This window comes from Carya illinoinensis, chromosome 2 (assembly GCF_018687715.1).
Source record: "Carya illinoinensis cultivar Pawnee chromosome 2, C.illinoinensisPawnee_v1, whole genome shotgun sequence".
Classification (NCBI taxonomy): domain Eukaryota; kingdom Viridiplantae; phylum Streptophyta; class Magnoliopsida; order Fagales; family Juglandaceae; genus Carya; species Carya illinoinensis.
In genome coordinates, this window is record NC_056753.1 from 8045732 (window position 1) to 8070389 (window position 24658).

General features: G+C 34.3%; 2 protein-coding genes across 3 annotated transcripts; both read right to left on the reverse strand.

Moving 5' to 3' along the window:
• Positions 1 to 1021: 1021 nt before the first annotated feature.
• Positions 1022 to 5174, reverse strand: LOC122299825 (probable F-box protein At3g61730). The gene is made up of 8 exons (XM_043110287.1): positions 4793 to 5174; positions 3529 to 3728; positions 3309 to 3353; positions 2672 to 2836; positions 2537 to 2584; positions 1987 to 2157; positions 1402 to 1509; positions 1022 to 1197 (listed from the first exon to the last, which is right to left on the reverse strand). Exons 1-8 carry the CDS (start codon positions 4921 to 4923, stop codon positions 1115 to 1117), a joined length of 951 nt encoding a protein of 316 aa, XP_042966221.1. The 5' UTR covers positions 4924 to 5174; the 3' UTR covers positions 1022 to 1114.
• Positions 5175 to 5957: 783 nt separating this feature from the next.
• Positions 5958 to 23377, reverse strand: LOC122299810 (histone-lysine N-methyltransferase ATX3-like). 2 transcript variants are annotated; one of them, XM_043110271.1, is made up of 23 exons: positions 21958 to 23377; positions 21828 to 21883; positions 21547 to 21742; positions 20021 to 20143; positions 19864 to 19932; positions 19704 to 19772; positions 19504 to 19595; positions 19285 to 19380; positions 18858 to 18993; positions 17984 to 18056; positions 17736 to 17835; positions 17467 to 17591; positions 14484 to 14629; positions 14207 to 14311; positions 13932 to 13996; positions 12452 to 12665; positions 12102 to 12188; positions 11870 to 11926; positions 11693 to 11782; positions 9458 to 9544; positions 8472 to 8546; positions 6490 to 6590; positions 5958 to 6346 (listed from the first exon to the last, which is right to left on the reverse strand). In XM_043110271.1, the coding sequence occupies exons 1-23, from the start codon at positions 22849 to 22851 to the stop codon at positions 6256 to 6258; spliced, it is 3147 nt and encodes a 1048-aa protein (XP_042966205.1). In that variant the 5' UTR covers positions 22852 to 23377; the 3' UTR covers positions 5958 to 6255. The 2 variants fall into 2 exon arrangements, with proteins under 2 accessions (XP_042966205.1, XP_042966211.1); XM_043110277.1 differs by having other exon boundaries at positions 19285 to 19377; positions 21958 to 23371.
• Positions 23378 to 24658: the final 1281 nt, after the last annotated feature.

Sequence of the window (24658 nt, forward strand, 5' to 3'; positions counted from 1 at the left end):
TTTTATTTTATCTTATATAATCATTATAATTTTTTTAAATTTTTAGATAAAATATAATAAAATTTTAATTTTTTTAAAATTTAAAATAAAAATTATATTATAATAATATTTTATTTAATTTTTATCAAATTATCTCATTAATTTTATTTAAATTATATAACCAAACAAGACATTTAATCAGACTTAAAAATCTCTACATTGGATCAGGCAGAATAACTTAACTACTTTGGTTATTAGTTGCAATGATTTGACAATTTTGTCAGTGCACAGCAACATAACCATCATTTTTTATATTACTTTTTTCTTCTTTTTCTTTTCTATATTGTTTTCTTCGAATAATTTGAAGATGATGTCAATTTTATTTAATTTAATGTATTTTGATACTTTGGATGTATTTTGTTGGATTGGTCGTTTATTTAAATAATAAAAATTAATGAAAATGAAACTAAGATGATGGATTATATATATATAGGTGCATTAAAAGAATAGATTAAAAAATAATAATATTTTATTATTTTGAGAGAAAGATGAATAATACGTAGGTTTTTTAATTTTGAATAGATTAGCTAACGTGTAAAAAGTGGCATTTTCGGTCAAATTTTGGTTAAAATCAATGGTAGTGCTCTAAAAATGACAAGTTTGTAGGAGAGGTGCTAGAGATTGGATCGGGTTATATCTTCCTGTGGAGTCGCTGGTTGGGTAACTTGCTGGCTCAGTCAAATGAACTAATCCTCTAATCTATGAATAAATAATTTGGCTAAGCTCAGTGATAGACTTACTGCTGGTACTCTGCATCATTCTTCCGCTCCTTCCACACGTACATTTAGCCACACATAAAAGTATCCAATTTCATACATACATTTATTGCATAAAAAACCAGACTATATATCTCAAATTCTTTATGTTTTTTCTTAATTGGATTAGAATTTGGAGCAACACTAAAGTTATAGCCATTTGGGCTGTATACCAACTTGATTTCTATATAGGGTTTATCACTGGATCTATATCAGGTGTCTAGAAGGGCATTTTAATTGCCGCAAAGAGAAGGATAGAGGTTTTCTTCTTTTTTTTCTTTTTTTTTTTAATTCCTATGTTTTGAGGGATTTGAGAAGAATTACAGGAGTTGCTGAGAGATTCTAATAGAAACGACTTGTCCATCCGCTCCTGCTCTCATGGTTTGGTATTTGATGTGAAGTCCTGCTTCCAAAAAGAATTAAATAAATACCAAAATCATGGGAAATTTGTGGTTCTTGTTAGTTATAAGAAAGAAACCACAAATTTGTTGGTTTATAAATTTATAGAGTAGTTCTCGGGTTGGTGAGGGCAGAGAAGTAAAAGGACTGCTTAAAAAATCAGTCAAATCAAATATGCATATGTATGTGAGCTTTGAAATTTCTTTACCTTCGTTTTCTTGTAAATTGGTGTTGACTGCAACTGCATGGAGGGTGATCGTAGCCTTCGGCTGCCAATCATTGGGCTTTCCTGCCCATGACTTGAGATCAAAGACCGCTGCCAGTTCATTTCCAAATTAGTACTATATTTAACTACTTTTTCGACGATGTAAATCAATCATTTTACAACTAAAGCAATGTGCTTCATAAAAAATGACACCCACAAATATCAGCACCATTACAGGTAATCCCGTGAATCTCTTGAGAAGGACACGTCAGCATTCGATTTCACTTATTGGTGTGTATCCAACCTTCATCTGTTTGTTTTCCTAGAAGATCAAACTTAAAAGTTTAAGCACTCAAACCCGCTTTCACTCTGTTGTTTTTGCCACGACTGTCATGTGGGAAAAAAAATGTACTACTACGGACTACCCCTCTCTTAACATCATTAGTTTAAGATTGGACACTGTTTACAGGCGATTCAGGATATGGTATGTAAGCCAGAGTTCTTTTCTATTTTTTTTTTTTTTTTTTTTTTGGACTGAATAGTGATAGAGTGACTTAATTTAACTTGGTATGGGTTATCGAAAATTACCGCGGGATGTGCGGTCCTCGAGGTGTTTGACGTCAAAAATAGCTCCAGAAGCTCCATCTACTCGCTCTTTGACATCATGAGATCCAATAAGCTCGTATTCCCAGCTTCCATTTTGAAACCCTTCGCAGAGGAACAGCTCTATATGCCTTGCATCTAATGTCTGCATTGTTCCTACACAAATAAGGTTGTGTTTCAATAATATGTGAGCAAGACAAGCATGCTGCCCTCAAAGGACAGCTGTTTATGTGGCCAATCGTTCTACCAAAATAAGGTGACGTGTTTGCAAATTTCGTAGCTTGTCCCTTAGTTGATAAGCTTGACTTCGTTATGAGACTCATGGGACCAGTAATAGGATGCATGTCATCACTGTTAATAACAATGTAAGCACATATTCTCAAAGGCCTTATTTTTGCGCAATATTGGTGCTTAAAAGTAAATATATATTCGCATATCTCAATCATATCCTGTATCTGCTAATTCCATTAAGCAATTAAATCGGAAAGGAACTCTGTACTACTTTTGTATTAATTAATGCACACTTGTTGCTTACCATCGCAAGTATTGAGGTCACAGACAGGGCATCGGACAAGCTGGAGATCTGAAAACATCAGCCCGCTTAAATAACGAGGTTAATTGAAGGGATGAAATTTTAGCATTAGACTCTATAAAAAAGAGTTAGAAATACCAGCTATCCAGATCCCAGATTTCACATTGTCTAACAAACAACAGTCACAAGACTGCAACATCCTCTTTGTAGCATCTTCTTCTGGGATTTTGGCTGGCAAATTGAGCCTGTCCGTGAGCAGTGCCACTGACGATTCGAGAAAAAAAGCACCAATACGCATCCAATCTGATTTTCTCATCAAATCAAATACAGAGTGAATATATCCACTAGTCAGCTAATGTAGGAAAACTATTTATTTCAAGATAATGGGCTGTTAACCTTTATAATATTTTCTCACGCATCAGATCAGAGTCATCAGACACCTCCATTTATGTATGTATATAATACACACACACACACGTGTGTATATATATATGATTCGATTATAAATAGTTTTTAGTTAGAAAAATCCTACGTACAAACCCGTACACACCACTACTATCACATCCGGTAAAAAGTAATTGTATTTAAATTCCTTTTTTACGAAGTCCCAGCATCAGCATAGAGAAAACAGAGAAGTCCAAAGGAGTTGAAATAGGAATAATCTGCCCAACGGTTCGAATAAGAATAGTTGAGGGATAAGATTGACCAAAATAGCAGCTAATGGTAAGCCATGAAGCAATTGATGCCTCTCGCTAAGAAAGAAAAAGGAACTCACCGATATGCTTTTCCTGCTGGCGGAATGTGTAAGAGTGACTTCCACCTGCCCAAAAGCCATTTATACATAAAATTAAACTCAATCGGATGGTAATTAGACTACGTATCCACCTATCATGCACACAGGCTATGTATGATCTTTACTCTCTTTTTTTTTTTTTTTTCTTTTTTTTTTTTCCTTTTTTTTTTTTTAATGAGCAAGAAGCTATTATGATCCTTACCAAAGGATGAAGTGTAAAGGTTGATCCACTTGAATGCCACGTGGTCAGGAGCTGGGACCTGAAGATCACGCAGGCAAACGAGCTTCCATATGTTATCTTCCATGATCATGCGGTGGAACCATTTGCTCGTTAAGGCGAGCATCACCAAAGACCTTCCGTCCATAAACTTCGCGATCTCCGACCATACGTCTTCTTCGAACCTTTTTGAACGAATAACAGAGAGATTCGTTGACAAAGTTAAAATAAATTAAGGGAGAAAAAAAAAAAGAAATTCTGCCAGCCTCTTTCTAGGCGATTGCTGCGAGAATTTTAAGAGGAGTTTAAAAGAAGCAAAACAAAAATGTACCATCCTAAAACTGTTATTTCAATTTTCCGGGGGATTTATTCTACTGTAACTATAAAAGTAAAGCTTGAGGTTTGAAATTTTTTGAGATATTATTTTGCTTTTCCAGTTTCCGTACAATGAAAATAGAAAAGTTCACGTAAAACGAAAGTGATCAAACGAACGCACCAACTGTTCAGTTTCGGCTCAACTCGGACCACTTGCTCAAAAGTTAGTGAGAATTCAAATCTAGTTCGAGTTCCAAATGAAATTAAACATTATTTTGTGTTTGCTTACCGAGAAAATGCAGCATAAACTCCAATATTATTGAATATTGCAGAAGACTTCCAAAGTTCTAATCGTAATTTATTTACCTCCGGTCTCTTAGGTACCAAACAGATGACCAGGAATCAGAATGAACCACATCGAGAGTTAATGAAATTAGACAGACAAATTCAAATAGAAACAGAGCTCTGTACATTTTGTTTGGCAAAGCTCCTAGATTCATGCTTTAGAATCGGATCTATCATCCAGAGTAGAACCTAGTTTTTAAAGTCATAGGTTGGTACCTTATAGACCTTTTAAGCAACAGTTATTCAGAATCGGACTCAAATAGCTGTTCGAATGTGTTACTGAAAACAGATTAATTTTCGCATTGAGTTCTTTGTATCGATACCAAATCAAAATAAGCTCTAATATCTTTTCTATTGATTTCAAGCTCAGAGAAACTCTATGGAACCAGACTTTTCAACGAGATTTTGAAATCCGAATATATTTCAAATGACACCTCCGTTCACTCGTTCCTCACTGAAGCTCAATTAGTGCGCGGATACGCACGAATGAATATATATATATACACACATCTTATTGAAAGAAATTAAGAGCTCAGTTAGAGATTTTCCACAAAATCAAGTCGCGGAAACTAAAAGAGAGAGAGATAACCAGGAGAAAGAGGAGTGAGCAGTGAGAAAAGGTGGACGAGGAGAGCTGCAAGAGCAGATCGGCTTTGTTCGTCGCAAGCGCTTCTCCACTCGATCAGGCTGCATAACAGCACTTTGAAGTCGCTTTCCCATCGTTGCTTGCTAGGAGGCTAACTAAACGAGTCTTTTTTATGTCGAGACTGAAGCTATCCCTCTCACACAGTGACTCACACTGGACTGACTAAACTATTTTATAGGCGCGCGAAAAACGCAGCAGATTTTAAATATTTGGGCCCCGAAGTTCACTTTTTTGGCGGTTGGGCAATGTTCAGTTGGGTTAAGCCATCATGTAGACATAATTGCTGCAATAAAATAATTTAAAGGTTCACTTGACGGTAAAACTGTTTTAGAACACTTTTAATTTTATTAAATCTTTAAATTTTTAATCTAATTATTATAACTTTTTTAAACTCTCAAACAAAATATAAAAAATAATAATTTTCAAATTTCAAGTAAAAAATTATATTTAAGTACTTTTTTAATTTTATAATATTTTTATTTAACTTTTTTTCACATTTTTCAAAACTCAATAAAAATCCTAACTCAAATCGTTTCACTATTATTTACAAATATACTAAAATATTTAAAGTATCCAAATGGACCCTAAATATCACGTTTTACAGTATATAAATACAAGACATTTCTACTCAAAATAATATTATTTTGCATACTTAATTTTGAATTTTACTACATACAATCACTTTGCATACTCCTTGCACACTCGACAGATGTGATTAATCAAAATAGTTATTTTATATTAAAACAAAATGACAACTAATCACATTAATAGAGTGCACAAAAAATATACAAAAGTGACCACATAAATTTTTTTGTTTAATTTTATCAACTATAACCATTAACCATGCCTACCAACATTTTAGTGATTTCGTAAATCAATCAATTAAATAACACGACCATTAAAATATGACAGATCAGTCAAAATGACAGAAAATGACAATTTAAGATGGCCAATATAACTCATCTTCTAATTAAATGAAGAGGATCTTATTCCAAGAACATCAAGCCTGGCTACAAAGCATTTTAATCTGTAGTTTGTAGTGGTCCCTCCCTGTCGAATGGCAAACAATAACGTATAATTGAAGTTGAGACTACCCTGCACCTGGAAATGCCTAAAAAGATGGGCTCATGAAAGCAATCAACAATACATTCCAGAGTCATTTGTATTCCTAAAAAATTCCCACTCGAATTTACGAATTGGCATGGTACTGACTACCAAGTCATTATATGAATATTACCAAGGCAAATTGCAATTATTTACATTTTATTGCAACTGAATGATTCTATTACAAATGGGGTGGTTAAAAATTACATTTGCAATCCTACTGCTATAAAAAGAATGAATCCTCATTGATTTGGAGATCGGTCAGCTCCTTGGAGACAAAATGGGGAAAAAGAATGTGCAACTTAATTCATGAATTTCCTACAATTGGGAGCTCCACAAAGGCAAGGAACTTTCAATTCATCATGCTCATCTGGATCGAACAAGTAATCATACCTGAAACAGAACAATCCGATAAAATGTTTACTCCAAATCCACCCAAAACTGAATACTAATGCATAAACAAGCTTAAAATAATGACGGTAAACTCATTCATGTGCACTAGCACAGACACATAGATGTGAAGGAATAAATCGCACGTTAGTTCTTCACCGGCAGAAACGTTAGTCTTTGCAATAAGAACTATCCTGCTCTCCTCGTCACCCAAACTCATGATCCTCGCATAACAGTTGGGCATGCACTGCAGAAACACAGAAATTTGATATTTAGCATCATATCATATCATATTGCATGTATAGAAACTTTACTTGTTTTCTTTTCATTTCACTTCTTTTTCTCCCTTGGGGAAGAGGGAGAAAGGACGGATTGAGCCAATAGAAAAAGAAAGAGCAGCTTCAATGAGAAGGAATTGACCAAATGCAACTTTTGAGTTTAGTATTCCAAAGTCATAAGGTTCAAGTTGGATCATTATATGCAGAAAGGAACTGGATTCTCAAACAATCAAACCAAACCAAGCCAACTGTGTGGTCATAGTTCTCAAACAATCAAACCAAGCCAAACCAACTGTGTAGTCTATGACCATTGTAACCTTAACAAGTGTATCTGCTGCTCTATGATTCTGCCCGTGTAAAATCCAAGGGCATGTCTATATACCATACAAGGACACAAGGATAAGTGATTCATTCACAAGTACAAGAAGCTTTTGTTTGTATTCTCAGGCTCATTTCTTTTTAAGAATTTTATTTAAGTTTTTTTAAAGCTGTACATGAAAGAAAAAAGAATGAAAATAGATTTTTCTTTTCTTTACAAGGAATCCATACTCCTAGCCTGTTACAAAAGGGATTGGGGAGATGATAAAGCATTGCGAGCAATATTATTATATTTTGAAGCATTGTCGGGGCTTAAGGTGAACCTTGTAAAGCCAGTGATGGTAGGGGATATATTGGCCTGTTGGGAGGAAATTTAAGGCTGTCCTCAAGTGGCAATAGTGTGGAAGATGATCTCGTTGTGTATCATGTGATGCACATGGTCAGAAAGAAATGAGTGATGCTTTGAAGATAGGGAGTGCACAATGGCAGAGCTTCAGAATTTTTTTATGCACACTTTAATGCTTTGGTTTTCAGCTATTGTACTTGATAGAAACAATGCTCATGACTTTGTCTTTAATTTAGAATATATATAGGTGTTCTGTTGTATACTCTCTGTGTACATAGGCTATGCCTATTTCATTCATATCAATATAATTTACTTCTTACATATCAAAAAAAAAGATAAAGGAACATTAAGGCCTGGTTTGGTTTCATAAACCTCTCAACCATCTTATCTCACCTCAACATCCAAATACAATTCAAACACAAACATTTTTTAATTTCAAAATTTTCAACTTTTCAATTTTTCATATAATCATTACTACTTTTCCAAACTTCCAAACAACACAAAAAACAACTCAACTTTTTCAAATCCTAAAACAAAAATAATATTAAAAAATTATATTCTAACCCTTTTTTTAACTTTATAATTCTTTTATTCAACTTTTTCTTTCTTCTATCCCAAAACCCCATAAAAATCTTAACTTACACCATTTTACTACTATTCATAGATTTCTCATCTTATCTCATCTGTGTAACTAAACGAGACCTAAGGCTGGTTTGGAGATCAAGAGCCTCTCATCCCATCTCATCTCATCTCATTCCATCTCATCCCAATATCCAAACACCACAAACACAAACACTTTTCAATTTCGAATATTAAACTTTTTCATCTAATAATTATCTAATCATTACAACTTCCAAACAAAACAAAAAAACAATTCCACTTTTTCAAATCTCAAAACAAAATTATATTAAAAAAATATTCCAACAATATTTTAACTTTATAATATTTTTATTCAACCTTTTTTCTTTTTTCCCAAAACTTCATAAAACATTTAAACTCAAACTATTTCATTATTATTCACAAATCATCTCATCTCATCTCACTAACCAAATGAAGCCTAAACCAAGCCATGGGCACATGAGCTTATGAAACACACACTGAGCAAAAAGTTACAAGCTTGTCTATGCGGAGCGTGAGATTTTTGTTCAATTCCAGCAAAATCTCATATGCCAATATAAGAACTTACCGAGTGGTTGATTAGACGTGCTATATTCCCTTTATCGGTAGCATCAATTACTACTTCCTCACTGATCTTGAAAAGCTGCATAAAATGTTTCGTTGTACGTTAATAACCATTTTTAAAGAAACGCATACAACTGAAAAAAGAATATACAAAATTAACCTGCATAAAAGTAGGAAGGATTTGTATACAAATAAATATTAGCATACTTAAAACCCCAGCATTTGTCGAGTCATAAATCAAAATGGATTGGACAGTCACTATATTTGACGCAGGGTTTGATATGAACAAGTCCCTAGATATTAGGAAGTAACTCCAACCCCCACTTAAAATTAGTTCACTTTTTTAAGAAACAAATTCAACTGAAAAAAGAATATACAAAATTAACCTGCCTAAAAGTAGGACGGATTTGTATACAAATAAATATTAGCATACCTAAAACACCAGCAATCATATATCAAAATGGATTGGACAGTCACTCTATTCGACACAGGATTTATATGAACAAGTCCCTAGATATTAGGAAGTAACCACACTCCAACTTAAAATTAGTTAAAATTTTGAATAGGTTACTTCTGTACCACAACACCTTTATCTGCTTACTAGCTGGAGTAAAATATGTAGTTGAATTTTTTTATTGGCATCGGGTGTCCAAAAACAAAGTCCTGACTAATCCAAGGAGTACACAGGCCCTTGACAACGAATTTCCCACAAGTGCACCTTGGGTAATGCAAGGGGAAGTTCCCCCAATCCGATGATCCCCATAAATTGTTTGCATCCAATGGAAAAAACTCGGGAAAAATTAAAGTCGTGCACTGATTATCTAAGCCTAACTAAAGAAATCAAGGCTGTGCACCATTATTCCCTGGTTGTATTTTAAATATCACACCAATCAATATAGGCATAAGATGTCTAATAATATAAGCAACTGCCAAGACAGCCCACACACACCAAAACAGACAAAAATAAAGGGACATGAACAAGACACTCACATAACAATCTTTGCCTTCTAATCCATACTTTGTCTCCCTCAGATCTGCAACACTGCGCCTCACCTGCTCACCACGATACTCAACCACCTGGAGACACATACGTAGCATCAGTTGTATCACTTTCAAAACCGAAAAATAATGTACCACAAGTTGTCACTGAATAATCCCTCTCAAGTGATTAACGTTAAAAGAAATGCTTGGCCTACACAAAAATCTTAACTTAATACTTCAAAGAGTAGAGAAAAACAGACACAACACTATTATCTCAACCACACAAGTGAACAGAGAGAATAAACTAAGTTCAGATGCTAATCGCCCCCTCTCCTAAACCTCTCTCCCCCAAAATCCCACCCCCCCCCCCCCCAAAAAAAAAAAAAAAAAACCCACTCCTCTAAGAGGAGTTTGGATAATGAGTTGAGATGAGATGAAAGTTAAATAAACTATTGTTAAAATATTATTTTTTAATATTATTTTTGTTTTGGGATTTGAAAAGGTTAAATTTTTTATTGTATTTTGTTTAGGAATATGGGAAAGTTATAATGATTAGATGAGATGAATTGAGATGATTTTTAAATCCAAACAAGGCCTAAGAGATCTGATCACCAATTCCCATTTCCCCCTTCCTCCTCTCTAGATTCTCTTTTCCTTCAAGTCGTTGAAGCCCAGATCTAGGGTTCTTGGTCCAAGTCGCCACAGGCCCCCCACCACTGGAAGTGTCGCCACACCATCGTCCACCATTGACCATCAGTGACCACCACTGATAAGCACAAGGCCGCCACACCATTGCTGGCTCAAGTGGCCGCCACACACTGCCCAACTCCTCTGATTCTAGCCTCTTTTTTTTTTTTTTTTTTTTTCCAACCACTTTGGGCTACACATTGATTTGGCATACAGACCTTGTTAGACTATTTTCATACCTTTTCTTTACCTTTTTTTCTTGAATTGTTTTCAAGGACTTTCAATCTCAAATCTGCACCCAACCGCTGGTTTTGTTTTGGTCAAAAAATTAATCCAACTGCGTCTGATACACACGCAATTGGTAACCACAACAGCAAAGATGATTATCAGCTTTCATCTCTAACCACACCTGCCATCATATCTGTTTTTAAGTTTAGCTTCAACACTTAGACTAACAAAACAAACTGAACAAATAATCCAATATTCTAGCTTTCAAGATCCAACAAGGTAGAAAGGCAAAACAGCATACAATAAGACCGAACAAATTGCATTTAGAAAAGAGAAGTCCCCTTCCCCTTCCCCTTCCCCTTCCCCTTCCCCATCTTGTCCCCACCAATCTCAAAATGTTTGCACCTCTTACTCGGGTGCTGAGAAACATGCTTGCAACCCTGGCACTGCAACCTCAGCACAATCTTCTTCATAGTCTTAGCCTTTTTGTGGAAGACAGGTTTGTCTTGTCCTCCATAACGAGATTGCTTGCGGTCATATTGGGCGCTTTCCCTGAGCAGTAAGACTATCCTCGCCCTTCTTGTACTGTGTAACCTTATGCAAGGTGTGCTTCCTGCACTCCTTGCTCTAACAGTATGTTTTCTTCGTCTTACATACGTTCACCCAACAGCTGATTACTGCCCACACACACACACCCCACCGAGAGTCTCCTAGTGTCTCCACCAAACCAACCACCTCCACATTCAACCAATGCATGGACCATGCACGACACTATCTTTCAAAGCAACAGAAAATGTTGCCCCTTCTTGCCAAGAGATCATACACCTTATGATTCTTTTGACTAGAGAAACCTCCATATGGTCCCTTATCCAAAAAGACAAGAAAAGAGATTGTCATCAACTTTGTAAACACAAACAGCTCTAATGCAAACGCTGATGAATTCTCCCTAAACTGACAAAACTGCCTTCATAGGATCCTTCTCTTGGGCACAAGTCAAGAGATTAAAGGACCAAAAACGTTAGATTCCATTTCCTTATTTGTTTTTATTAACTGCACTGTATTGTCTATCTTTGAGTTTATTGTGGTCCCCCAACCCTCCCATTGTACTTTTAATTTTTATTAGTTCTATTGTGCACCAAGAGAGAGAGAGAGAGAGAGAGAGAGAGAACAAAACAAGAGTAGAAAATTACAACGCTGTCTGTTATATATTACCATAAAGTCTTTGGAAAGTTGGGCATCCTAAAGAAAAACTCTTGATATCAGAAATTGTGTGAATGGCATAAGAAATACACATGCATAGATAAATTCATACAGATACACATCCAGTACCATTTCTCCTCCTTGAATGTTCCTACGTGCAAAGAGACCCCATCCATGTATACCAGATTTACCAAAGCCAACCCGATGATTTTCGGTTCTCTGAAGCAACAAATAAATTTAATAAGAAATGTTAGAACCAAAAATTTCAAGTAGACTAACCATCACATATGAAGAAACAAAATCTACCTGTAAGTGGTAAAGTCGTTCCTTCAAGGAAGTGAAAATCTTGGGACCTTCTAATTCCTGTTAAAAGAACAGAAGGAAAAAAAAAAAAACAAGAGAGAGAACAGAAGTATGTAAATGTACATTAATCCATCATGTTATCCACGGAAAACATCCAAATAAGTTTATCCCCTTCAAAAAAAGGCCTAAAATCTGAAAGGTAACAGAAGATTAAAATTAAAATATAATAACTTACATTATTTGTGGTCAAGCTATTTATTGCATCTAAAGAATGATGGCTTGGTCCCATTGGTCTGTGGAATAACGGCTGCCCTTCAGCCCTCTGGTAATCAAAAATAGAAATGAAACCAACAAGTGACAAAATTGATTATGTTTTTTGTTGGCAACAAGCTAAGCACAAAAGAACAACAAAAGCAAAGCTTGGAATCCACCTTAACGGCAAAAGAAATCCAATCTTAGCCATAAAATTAGAAAGTGAAGCAACTATTTTTCTTTTTCTTTTTTTTTTTTAAGTACAAGTGGAAAGACTATTATTCTGATGAAACGATAAATTAAAGACAAATACAAGTTTCCTCCATAAGTTACCTTGTTCTTTAATCTTTTGTAAACACGGCATTTTGCCACAGAGAGTGGCTCAAACTCATCACTCTCTAAATTTGAGGACTCAAGAAGTTCAGCTTTCTTTAGTGAAACCAGCCTTGAACCTCTGAAGCACCCCTTGTGGTTCTGCAGCAGGCTTCTGGCAGAAAAAACTCCTGAAGGAGTATGAACAGCTACAACAGAATCAGGGTTTGGGACCCTGAAAATAAAAATGGCATCAACAAGGTTTGGACCAATAAATATGGTGAATAGGGGTGTAACTGGAACAAGGCTACTCAACAAGTAGCTTAAACTTGGCTCAATTAAACACAAATCACGCTCAATTCATTATTAAATGAACAGCTCATAAACACAAAATTATGATTAATTACCAAACGATACAGCCTGTATAAAACTCAAACCCCACTTGCTAATATTTGTGACCAAGCTCACATAAAGATTCAATCAACTTGTAAGCTCGCTCTTGTATATTGTAATACACATGCAAGCACATTTATACATGAATAAAAATGTTGTATAAATCTAAGTATTAGTTGTAAATAGTATATTAGTATTAAAAGTAACTGTATATTGAAAATATATATAAATTAAGATATCTATACAAGTGTGTGAGTCTAAGTTATACTAATAAGATTAGCGAGTGCAGCATTGTACAGCATTTTGGTTGTAGTTGATTGTAAGTTCGTGTTTCTATTTTGAAGTTGTAATGTTGTATTAGTATAATTCTGATAGCTAATAACTCAATAATAATCCAATTTTGATTCATTTTATAATTTATTTTATAAAAAGTCTTTTTTTAGAATAAGAAATAAGAATTTTTTTAAAAAAAATCTTGAATCAAGCCATGCTGAACTCAATTGAGAATTTCAGTTCGATCACAACTCGAACTTCAAGATAAGCTCAAACAATATTTGAGAGCTAGGCTCTTATTCAAGCCAAGCTCGATCCTAGTTTCAATACTTCTTAGCTGAGCTTGGCCAACCAAAACTCTCTCAAACTTGACTCGAATACAGCCTTAGGCCATGTTTGGGAAGTGAGATGAGTTGAGAATATCTCATCTCATCTCAAACTTTCTCATAATTTCCTTCCTAAACATCAATCAAACACAAAACACCTTCCATTTTCAAATCTTCAACTTTTTCATCTAATCATTACAACTTTCTCAAACTTCCAAACAAAACACACAAAAAAAAATACAACTTTTTGAAATTTCAAAACAAAATAATATTAAAAAATTATATTCAAAGTTTCAAACAATATTTTTATTCAACTTTTTCTTTCTCCTTTTTCAAAACCCAATAAACATCTTAACTCAAATCATTTCACTACTATTCACATAAGTCTCATCTCATCTCATTACACAAGTATGCCCTTAGTTTCCATGATGAAATAGAACAAAAAAATATTTTAATGCTGAGGACAACTAAAAGAAAATGAGGAATCAAAAGATAGGTAGAAATCAAACCTGTGAACTGCACAATATATCAACTTTTGAGTCATTTGTGTCCCATTCTTTTCCCAGCTGTGCAACTGAGAGTTGAACACATAATGTTAATATGATTATCAACACTGTTCAATTTACTCAAAAACTTACACAAAAATAACTTCAAAACAAAAGCATCATTCAAACAAGCAAGCGTAAAAAAGATATAGACAGTTCAATTGAAGAATAATAGAATATTATGAAATTAGTGTTTATGAATAACTGATCTGTTAACTATAAGAGCTTTGAAAACATACTTCCATGCAATAACCTGCTCTGTATGCACACATCACATGAAAATAAGTAGCACACTTGCAGCACTGTGTGCAGGAACCATGACTCTGCTTGCAGATTATGCATCGCTGTAGTCCACAAAAAGAAGCACAATTAAACCACAAGACTTTCTGAAGCCTTCTGCCAGCTATCGAGGTATGAAACTACAAAGATTCACTAGAGACATGCTCGTAAAAGATTTTGCAATTAAAGCGCCAGAATTCAAAACAGTGTAGAAAATCATTATAAACACCATTTAACCTTCAAAAATGAATTGGACGGAATTCTAAGGATTCCAACAGCGGGTTCCATTTCCTCATGATTTAAGAAACCAACTTCAGGCATGAACCAAGCACATGTGACATGAGCCCACAGCGAGTCAACGTCGGTTGGCTTCAGAGCACCACCTGAAGAAGCAGTTTTCAGATTTAATAAGAACATATAATTGGTGCAACTAAATAGCAGCCTCTGAAGATAGTCAACTTTAGTGAGTAAATAGATAAGTACTTTCATGTACCTATGCTCAGATTCATCCTTAAAATTTATATTTAGTCTGCAAAATTGTATGATAGCCAAGTGGCAAAAGAAAATCCTTGTCAATTTTATAGAGGGGGTTCCCAGGCTATGGACTTATTGTGAACCATCTATATTACACTGTAGTAAACCAAACAAATAATGGGGAAATTCAAATAAAAGCTACAGCTAATTCTTCTGGGTTAGGGGTGTAAGGTTTTCTGTCTGGACCGAAAAAAACGACTGAACCAACCAGTTTTGCTCAGTCCAGAACGGACTGATTAAGGAACCAGTCGGTCTTGTTGCAAGAAAGTAAGGAAATTCGGTTCAGTCCGGGGTGAAAAAAACCAACCAAATTTAATCTATATATATTTTTAAATAATTTTTTCTATGATATTTTATAATTTTTTAGGTAGTTATATAAATTGAAAACAAGTAATTATATAATTTTCTTCTAACTAATTATAAGTAATTATGTAATTGTCTTCTAACCTAATTATTTATGCTTCGATTATATTAAATATTAAAGGTTAAGAATTTTAAGACAAGGTATTAACTACTAATTATTGATAATACACATACTATTAACATTATTAATTTATTATGCTCAATTCAAATACTTAATTAGTTAAGTATATACTTAGTGAGAAAACTTAAATTAGTTTGGTTTCATAGATTGTTTCAACTCATCTCATCTCATATCATCTCAACATCTAAACACCATTCAAATACAAACACTTTTCAATTTCAAATTTCAACTTTTCAACTTTTTCATCTAATCATTGCCTAATCATTACAACTTTCTCAAACTTCCAAACAAAAAATAATAATAATTCAACTTTTTCAAATTCCAAAACAAAAATAATATTAAACAATTATATTCTAACAATATTATAATTTTATAATATTTTATTAAACTTTTTCTCTCCTTTCCCAAAATCCCATAAAATATCCTAACTTAAACTATTTCATTACTATTCACAAACTATCTCACTACTATTCACATATTCTTCATCTCATCCTATCTCAACTGTGTAACCAAACAAAGCCTAATCATTCACTTAATTAATATTTTTCTTATTTTATATAACTTTTTGTCAAAAACTTGAAAAAAGGGAAAAAAGCAACAGGACCGAAACCAAAGTTTTGAATACTATTTCGGTGATCATTTCGGTTAAGGCACTGAAACAAAATATTTCAATATTGGTATGTTTCGGAGTCCCTTTTCAAGATTAATTATATAATATATATAAATATTTATATGTATATATAAACTAACAATTAATAAAATAAATATATATATATAAGTGTGTATCATGTATATGTGTATATATATAGAAGAATTGAAGATTTATAAAATGAATATATGTTGAAAAAGAATCACAAACTTGAGTTAAGACACAAAAATAAAGAAAAATTAAAGAATAGATAAATTATTAAAAATAATGATATTTAAAAAAATAGAGAATGAGGGAACATATTTAAAGTTATAAAAAATTAAAATTATATAAATATATTTTATATTTTAGAATTAATTAAATACCTTTTGGATTTAAAATTTACAAAAATGACATCTAAGTATAAAAAAATTACAAAAACAGCCCAAAAGAGAATGGGGATCAAAACGCTCAATTCCAGCCGAAATGGCCGGAATTTGACTGGAATGGCCGAAACAGGACCAAAATGACCGAAATTTGAAACGAAACGGAATGGGGTGATAGAGTATACTAGACACTACACCAAACGGCAAGGTTTTGAATAGGGGTGAGCATCGGCCGGTCCGGACCGGCAAAACCGACCGGACCGGCACTGTTTGGACCGGACCGGACCGGACCGAATTGGGTCCGGTCCGGTCCGGTCCCATTTTTAAGGGACCGAAAAAATTCGGTCCGGTCCCGGTCCGGGAGTTTTTCACCCCGGACCGGACCGAATAGAAATAAAAAATAAATAAATATTATTTATATATATTATTTATATAATAGTATTAGCATATTACTAATATATATAATAGTATACTATATGTATATATATTAAATATATTACAATATAATTACATAAATATTAAAAAAAATGTCATTAAATATTAGCATATTATATAAATATATAGTTATCACTATTACTATTATTACATATAGTTATTAGTTATAGTATAGTTATTATTACATATATTTATTAGTTATAGTATTATTAGTAATAGACTAATAGTATTAGCATATTACTAATATATATATATAATACTATATGTATATATATTAAATATATTACAATATAATTACATAAATATTAAAAAAAATGTCATTAGATAAAAAAAAAAAAAAAAAAAAAAAAAGTCAACCTTGGACCGAATGGACCGACCGGACCGGACCGGACCGGTCCTGATGGAGTTCGGTCCGGTCCAGGGTTGGAAAACCCTGGACCGAATAGGTCCGGTCCGGTCCACAAAACCTCTCCGGACCGGACCGGACCGGACCGAACTCACCCCTAGTTTTGAATTCCGTCCGGAACAAAACGGAATTCAAAACCTTGACCGAAACACCCTAATAAGACCGACTGGTCTGGACTTTTGGTGGCCCGAAAGAATCGATCCAGTCTGAAATTCTCCTCCAAGACTAACCGGACCAAACCGATTATAATATGAGCATATATAATTTTTTTGATAAAGATATGAGCATATATAATTTATTGATGGGTTGACTAAAAAAGGTTCAAGACACTGATCCCAATGGCGTACCTTCTACAGGACAAAGGCAACACTCTCTCTTGACATTAGGTGATTCACATACTCTACAAACCCATGAAGTAAAATCCTGAACAGATTTTGTCCCATAGCATTCTTGGTGGATGGCTATTTGGCATCTGTACACCAAAAAGAAAGTAAGAGAAACTTTCAGCACTCAAATGCATAAGATGCAATACAGCCTTCTACTACCAAAATATTTTTTATGTAAGCACGTAAAAAGCAAAAAGATGGCATAAAAGCATAATTGGTTTCAGAAATACCTGTTGCATATAATGATTTTGTTATCATCCCAATCTTCAACCCATCTACATACGGCACACCTTTCTGTTGTCCATTTTGCATGAACAGGCTCATAGGTCTCTGCAGCAATTAAAACAAGTAATTTTCCTTCCCATTCAGAATTATCCACTGGAGCTTAATGGCACATACACAGCACCAACACAAACAATACGCATGACAACAGAAAAGTCTTCAACATGCAAAGAGCTCACTGAAGTGCATATTTTACCTTGCAAAAAAGTGAGTAACTGCTGCTTATCAAACTTCAGAGGATCCATACCATGTGCATTATACTCTGAAATCTGAAAGCATCTCCACTGTTAGTAGAAAATAGTATAGAAACCAGTTTCATAAAGATATTGAAGGAATCACAATTATGCTAGAGAATCACAAATCTACATCTACTAAATTGAGATCAACTCCATCAGTTGATAGATTCACATCATGTCTTGGATCATATATCAATTCAAAGTCACTATAAAAGTTTACTATCAGCACAACCTAGCATGAACCAAATACATACTGCTTAATCAATGGGAAAAGGTTCTATTTGAGATAATTGAAAACTACTTGTGAAAATAAAATAATTAAGTAGAGCTTTACAAAAAACTTACCATGACAGCATACTTACAGTCTTATTTGGTTTCTCTAAGGTCATTTTGAAATCAGCATTTTTTTTATAGGCAAAAACAGAACCTAATTTTTTTTTTAAATGGCTCCCAATTTGGTTCAGGAAACAAAGAAAATCTAACAAATTGCAGAAAAATTAAATACAAACATAACAAGGAAGTATTTAGAACCAAAGCACAAAAATTCATACATTCCAGAGAATTTAACTAGAAGGCAAAAAGATCAATTCATCCAACGCAAACGACACAATTGGATCAGGTAAATACTTTGTTTTTCTAACAGCCATTGAGAAGATACTACCAAAACATAGGGACATTAAAATCTAAGACAAAAAGGCCATCATACTTTAAAAGAATTCGAATTATCTTAAACAAGAAAGCTACTTTCCTACACTAGAATACTCACAAGAACTTAAAATATAAAAAACTGAAAAAATTATTTAATATTTCAAAACAATAGTAATTGATACAGACCCATTTTTCCAGTGGCAGCATTGTATCCTTCACTTTCACACTATACTTCCACTTTTTGGCTCTGCAACCCGTATGTCGTTCCCATTCACTGGGCGTTTGCTTCTTCGACCCGCACAAACCACATTTACACATTACTCTAAGACAAAAAGGAAACAAAGCAGCTGAATGGAATTGTTCTCCAAAACAAAAAGAATTCCAGATAAAAGATAAAGAGAATTCCGATTCAGTTTTCACTACAAGTCTCACATTAGTAATCAAATTTTCGATAAAAATCCAGCATGAAATGAACTATTAACATATGATAACTAAAATTAATACTTGAAGGCATGCAGAGATTGGAATAAATGCTTTGGAAAAAAGTGGTCGTAGCCAATGTGGAAAACCATTCCAATCTACATATTCTATTTATAAGGAATTCAAGGCTTACAAATGAAGGCTTCGAATATATGTTCCTTCCATGCCATTGCACACCACAGTTACGACCTCAGGCAAAACAGTTTGTCCACTATTCTCTACAGAACTGCTTCAAAAATTGTGCAATATTAGGCATATTGATTATAACCTCCAAAGACAGTCAATAAAGTCAAATATGCAATTTCCCAGGAAATGAACTGGAGAAAAGATAGAACATGGATAGCAGACATACTTCACTTTCGGCTGGCATTTTCCTGTAGCTGATAATTCAGAGTTGGACTTCTCTTTGCAATCCGGGCAATAGTAGTCAATGTGCTCCAGATCCTTTAAACCATATGCATATCAGTAATCCTTCCATTCCTCACTAGCTTGAATAGATAAACATACCAAAGGAAGAGATATATAAAATAAAAAATCATATATGATTAGCACCTTGAATAGTGCACTGGAAATGTTGTCGCACTCCGCATGCACCCAAACATTACAACCATCACAACACACCTGATCCAAAGAGTTAAGTCCATCAATCTCTCAAACATTAATTTTTTAAGGACAAATAATAAACCCAATCCTGTTTTGCTAAGAATCTCACCCAATTCCCTCCATCTGAATGGTGCCAAATCTTCTTGCAAATGCCACAATATTGTCTAGATTTTCGTAGCTGTAAAAATGTAGACATTCACATCACCTAGAAAACAAGAAGCTACAATGATGTTCTCTGAGATATGGTTCAAGCATTAATAACAAACCTTAGCACAATGTTTACACAAAAGCAGGGTCTCACAAGTTGGACCCTTCATTTTCTTCATGGTTTTGGATGGCAGACACAAACCACAGCCATCACATGGTATTGGATCCTTACAATGTTCATCCTGCATACACAACTCTCCGAGTAATTTTACAAAACAGACCAGATTCTATTACGCATTTCACTGTTCTTTAGATAGGGTACTAAGCATTTCTCCATTTTTTTATTGGTAAACAAAAACTTGTATGTAATCATAAGAATAGGCATTAAGCATTTCTCCGTTGAAGTAGCAACTCAAAAATAAATCTGTTGCACAACTTCCCAACAGACACTACAACTTTCATAAAAAACAAGTTCTAGCAAGGCAATATTGCTAGCTCTGTAGAACAATCTTGTACAGTTTTCTCATATTTACACACACTAAGAACCAAAAAGGCCACATTATTACTTTCAAATATTTACGGTATCTCAATTGCAACCAAAAAACACTCAAGTGGCTAAGAAGCATAGACTAAGCCAGTGGCCGAACTAGCAATTTTTCTTGGGGGGGCAACTTTTCTACCACACGAGATGTTTATGTAAAATGAAAAAATATTACAAAATCATAAAGAATAACTTTATATAAAATTAAATCTCAAAAATTTACCAAATAGCGTAGAAATAAAATTTTCAAAACACAATTTAATGCCTGTTTCAGATTTTTTACGACAATATTTCATAAACTAATATTTATCCATTATTATTTATGTAAATATGAAATATTTAGAAATTGTTTTCTTTATAGAAACTATCAAGTGATCTTTTAGAATGCCATCTTTTATTCTAATATCTAAGCTAATTTATCAAATTTCATGTAAAATCTATCTATTTTGGTGTTCCATTAGGCATAGAATGCTACAATTGAGACCTTAAATAAACTTTTTTTCTCAATGAAGTTTAGAGGATAGAACATCTCCACTATTTTTCATATAAATCATCAATCTTAAATAGTTTTTCTTATATTTTCACTTTGAATTCTATATTAAGAAACTTAATATTGTATAATAAAAAATTTTAAAACTTTAGGGTCAATGTTAATAGTTTATTATTTCTCTTAATCTTAGTTTTAATTTAATTTTAGTGGGGCTACATCCTTGAAAATAGATAATATATAGAAATTATACAAAATCTAAGAGTTACAGGAAAAAATTGGATAGACATTTCTATGTATATTAAAGTTTTACAAAAAAGCATATTATGGGATTAAGGAAATTATAATTTTCTTTTTTTTTTTTGGTTTGGTTTTGGGGGGTTGGGGGGGGGGGGGGGGGGGGGGGGGGGGGGGGGTGTGGTGTGGGGGTTGGCGGCAAATTTCTGTATACATGGAATTATGAATAAAATCTATGTAAATCCGCCATTGGACTCAGCCAGCCATGCAGTCCAACTCCAATTAAAAATTAAATTAAAAAAAAAAAAAAAAAAAAAAAAAAAAAACAGAGCCATGCAGATCAGAAGAAGAGCAAGAAAATCTGCTCTGAGGAAACTTGCCTGATTCCCAGAACATTGCTGGTCCAGATTTGAGTGAGTAGCCTCTTGCATTTCCTTGGGATTTGCTTCCAGATTTGCTATTTCCCCAGCCCCAAGGTTTGTGTCCAGAATACCGTTTTCAGCCAACAGTGCCTCCTCCAATGCCCTCTGAAAATCACTCAGCTTGCTCTTGTACAACTGGGTCTGCCCCTTATATCTGAACAAAGTAAAATTCTCGCATGAGCTCAATTAACTAAAGTCAACTACTCGAAACATCATTCAAAGGCAAGTTAGCTACATACCTATCCATGAATTCCACGAAGGGAAATAACATTCCCTGCTTCACCCACGCATAATCCTGCCCACCATAATTCTCTTAGAACCAAAAATAGACAAAATATCATCGCCAGATAGGAAGAGAGAGGACTTTACCCTTTGTGTTCCATTCTTCGAATACCCGAAAAACATTACACATATAGCACCAGGAACACAGCAACTCAAGACGGTTTCTGGAGCTTGCGATATGGGATCGATCACTACCGCCGGCCAAGTCGGGTATCTCCTCCCACACTTTGCCCAAACTATATCTCCCAAAGCAAAGTCCTCGGGCTTATAAACTTCTTTCCTCTTTCCAGCATTCCCTTTCGCCAGTCGCTCAATTCCGGTAAAACTATGCTTGGGTTTATAACCGTCACTTCTTGTCAATGCTGGAGAGTTCAAACCAAAACTCTTTGCCGTGGAGCTGCTCGAATTCAAATACTTCCTACGATAGAAATTCTTATAACCCACATAACCAACTTTTCCTTCCTGTTCCTTCTCAGAGTTTGGATAAAGCTTCAAGTTCTTGAACCTAGACTTATCCTCCTCGCTCCTTTTAATAAATTCCATATCTTTTACTTCCATTTCGTCTCCTTCAAAGCTCGAATCCTTGCTATTGAATTTCGACTCCCCGGTCTTCCATACGTCAACAACGGAGTCATACAACTTCGAAGGCAACATCTGCACCCGCCCTCGCGACGATTTTAACAGCGGCGGCCGAAATCGGTCCGAGCACTGTTGAATCTCTCCTTTTCCATTCAATTGCTTTGAGTTCAACTCAAACTCTCCGCCCCAATACGATCCTTCGCTTTCGCTCCGCCATAAATAACCTGAACCATTGCTGAAATCTTTAACCTCACCGCCACCGATTGAGTGATACCCATTGGGTTTCCTTCTCTTGGGGTTAACCGAGCATGTACGGTCGTCTTCTTCTTCCCAATCGGAATCTTCGAGCTTGCACCGCTTCAAATTCGGCATTTCAGGTTTCATAGTACGTTTGATAATCATCTTCCCAACCGTTCGAGTCGGCGAATTCAAACAATGAAACCAAACCCTAACTTCACATCAAACACCAAAACCATAATCCAAAACAACAGAACCAAATTCGGAATCTCCACGTATTATTTGCTCCGCGATTTTATTTTTTGAATTAGCAATGGCTTTCAGAAATACAGTCCCCGCATGAATTTAAATATAAACCCTATATTTCGAGCAGAACCCTAATCAGGTAGTGAGAGGGAAGAATGCAGATACAATTCAAACTTTCATGAAACTTCCTAAAGCGCCGAGAAAAAAAAATTAAAACAAAAATCAAGACGAAAGAACTCAAATCGTTAGTGAGAAAGAGTATGAATTATGTGAAGAAAAAACAATAAATTTTGGAGAAACGAATTCCATATGACAGAGAGAGGAAGCCTGAAAGTGCCCAGAATCGGCCCGTCTAAACAATGCCATACCATACAACAAAAAAGCAAAAAATAAAAATAAATATATATTTATATATATAGACACACTTCCTTATAACCGTTTATTAATATCATTATTATAATAATTATAATAATTATTTTTTATTATATAATTATTATTTTATATTCCAAAGAAGGAAAGAGGAGGTAGGAGTGGAGTGGACGTATAACGTAGTTTTTGGCTCTCTTGAAAAAAAAAAAAAAAATAGTTTTGGCTCCAAAATACAGGGACTCCGGAATCCGACTTTTGGGAGCGCGAAATGAAATGTTTTAATGGGTAGGATAGAGTTTCTGTGCCACCGTATTTGATTTCGGATTTGCTTGTGTTGGGATCGGCTTACAGGGGCTGGGTTCAGCATTGGACCGGAATCGGGTTAGCCTTGTCCTGATGCCGGATTCATACCTAGCTGTTTCTGTGCTGCGTGCATTTTGTTGCACGTGTGAATCGTGAGCTATAATTGGCTTTTTGCTTGGAATTGGAATTTGTTTCTTCGAATGTAAGGATGTAAAAGGATAGGCATGGGTCCATCAATCATCCGTACATGAAAAAATGCTTAAACAATAATAAATTTATAAATATTTTATATAGAAGGTAAGGTTAGTCATGTAAAATTGCAACTATTTTATTGAAATGGTACAATTGTATTAATTAATTTTAAAATATTTGTAAGTATGTATCTCTCTCTGCACTGATAGCTTGGATAGAAATAGTTCATAGGCCTTTTAAGTGAGATTATTGAAGTTATCCTTTCTTTTTTTCTTTCTTTTTTCCTTTCTTCCCTTTTTAAATTAAAGATGCATCAAAATAAAACAATGATATAATAATTGCAACATTCAGGAAGAGATGGGGTAAAATGAAAAAGAAAATAGTTCTTGGGCTAAGTCAAGGAGAGGAGCATTGATCCAAGTGAGTAGATTGATTATGGCTTTAAACCACAATTGGTAGAAAGATGTTTTTTTTTTTTCCCTTAAGCAAGCTTGAATATATATATATATATATATAATAAGGAAAAATTACAACAAATAAGGAGGGTCCTACCTACTGTCAATGTACAGGATACTAGTTGGAATACAATCTAAAGGAATGCCACCAAACTTCAAGTTTGTAGCTGCCCATTGTACCACTGAATACGCAAACCTATTTTGGGATCTATCGATTTTTTTGAAGCTCCAATCTTTGCTTTCAATGAGCTTGCTATGTCTTCTGAAATTGGAGCAATTTGCCAAACAACAACCTCTTCAAAGATAGAAGAAATGACTAATTGAGAGTCGTCCACCATAAAGATAGAAGGATGGTTGAGATATTTCGCCAATTTGAGAGCTAATCTTGCTGCTAGAGCTTCTGCTAT

Excerpts from the sequence above, each read along its gene's own strand:
- LOC122299810 (XM_043110271.1), bottom strand. The coding sequence starts at position 22,851 with ATGATTATCAAACGTACTATGAAACCTGAAATGCCGAATTTGAAGCGG. Across the intron at positions 17,836-17,983 it reads GTTACTCACTTTTTTGCAAG|AGACCTATGAGCCTGTTCAT; the intron begins GTAAAATATGCA and ends TAATTGCTGCAG. Across the intron at positions 12,666-13,931 it reads ATATATTGTGCAGTTCACAG|GGTCCCAAACCCTGATTCTG; the intron begins GTTTGATTTCTA and ends TTTTATTTTCAG.
- LOC122299825 (XM_043110287.1), bottom strand. The coding sequence starts at position 4,923 with ATGGGAAAGCGACTTCAAAGTGCTGTTATGCAGCCTGATCGAGTGGAG. Across the intron at positions 2,837-3,308 it reads CCAGCAGGAAAAGCATATCG|ATTGGATGCGTATTGGTGCT; the intron begins GTGAGTTCCTTT and ends TGAGAAAATCAG. Across the intron at positions 1,198-1,401 it reads CAATTTACAAGAAAACGAAG|GACTTCACATCAAATACCAA; the intron begins GTAAAGAAATTT and ends TTTTGGAAGCAG.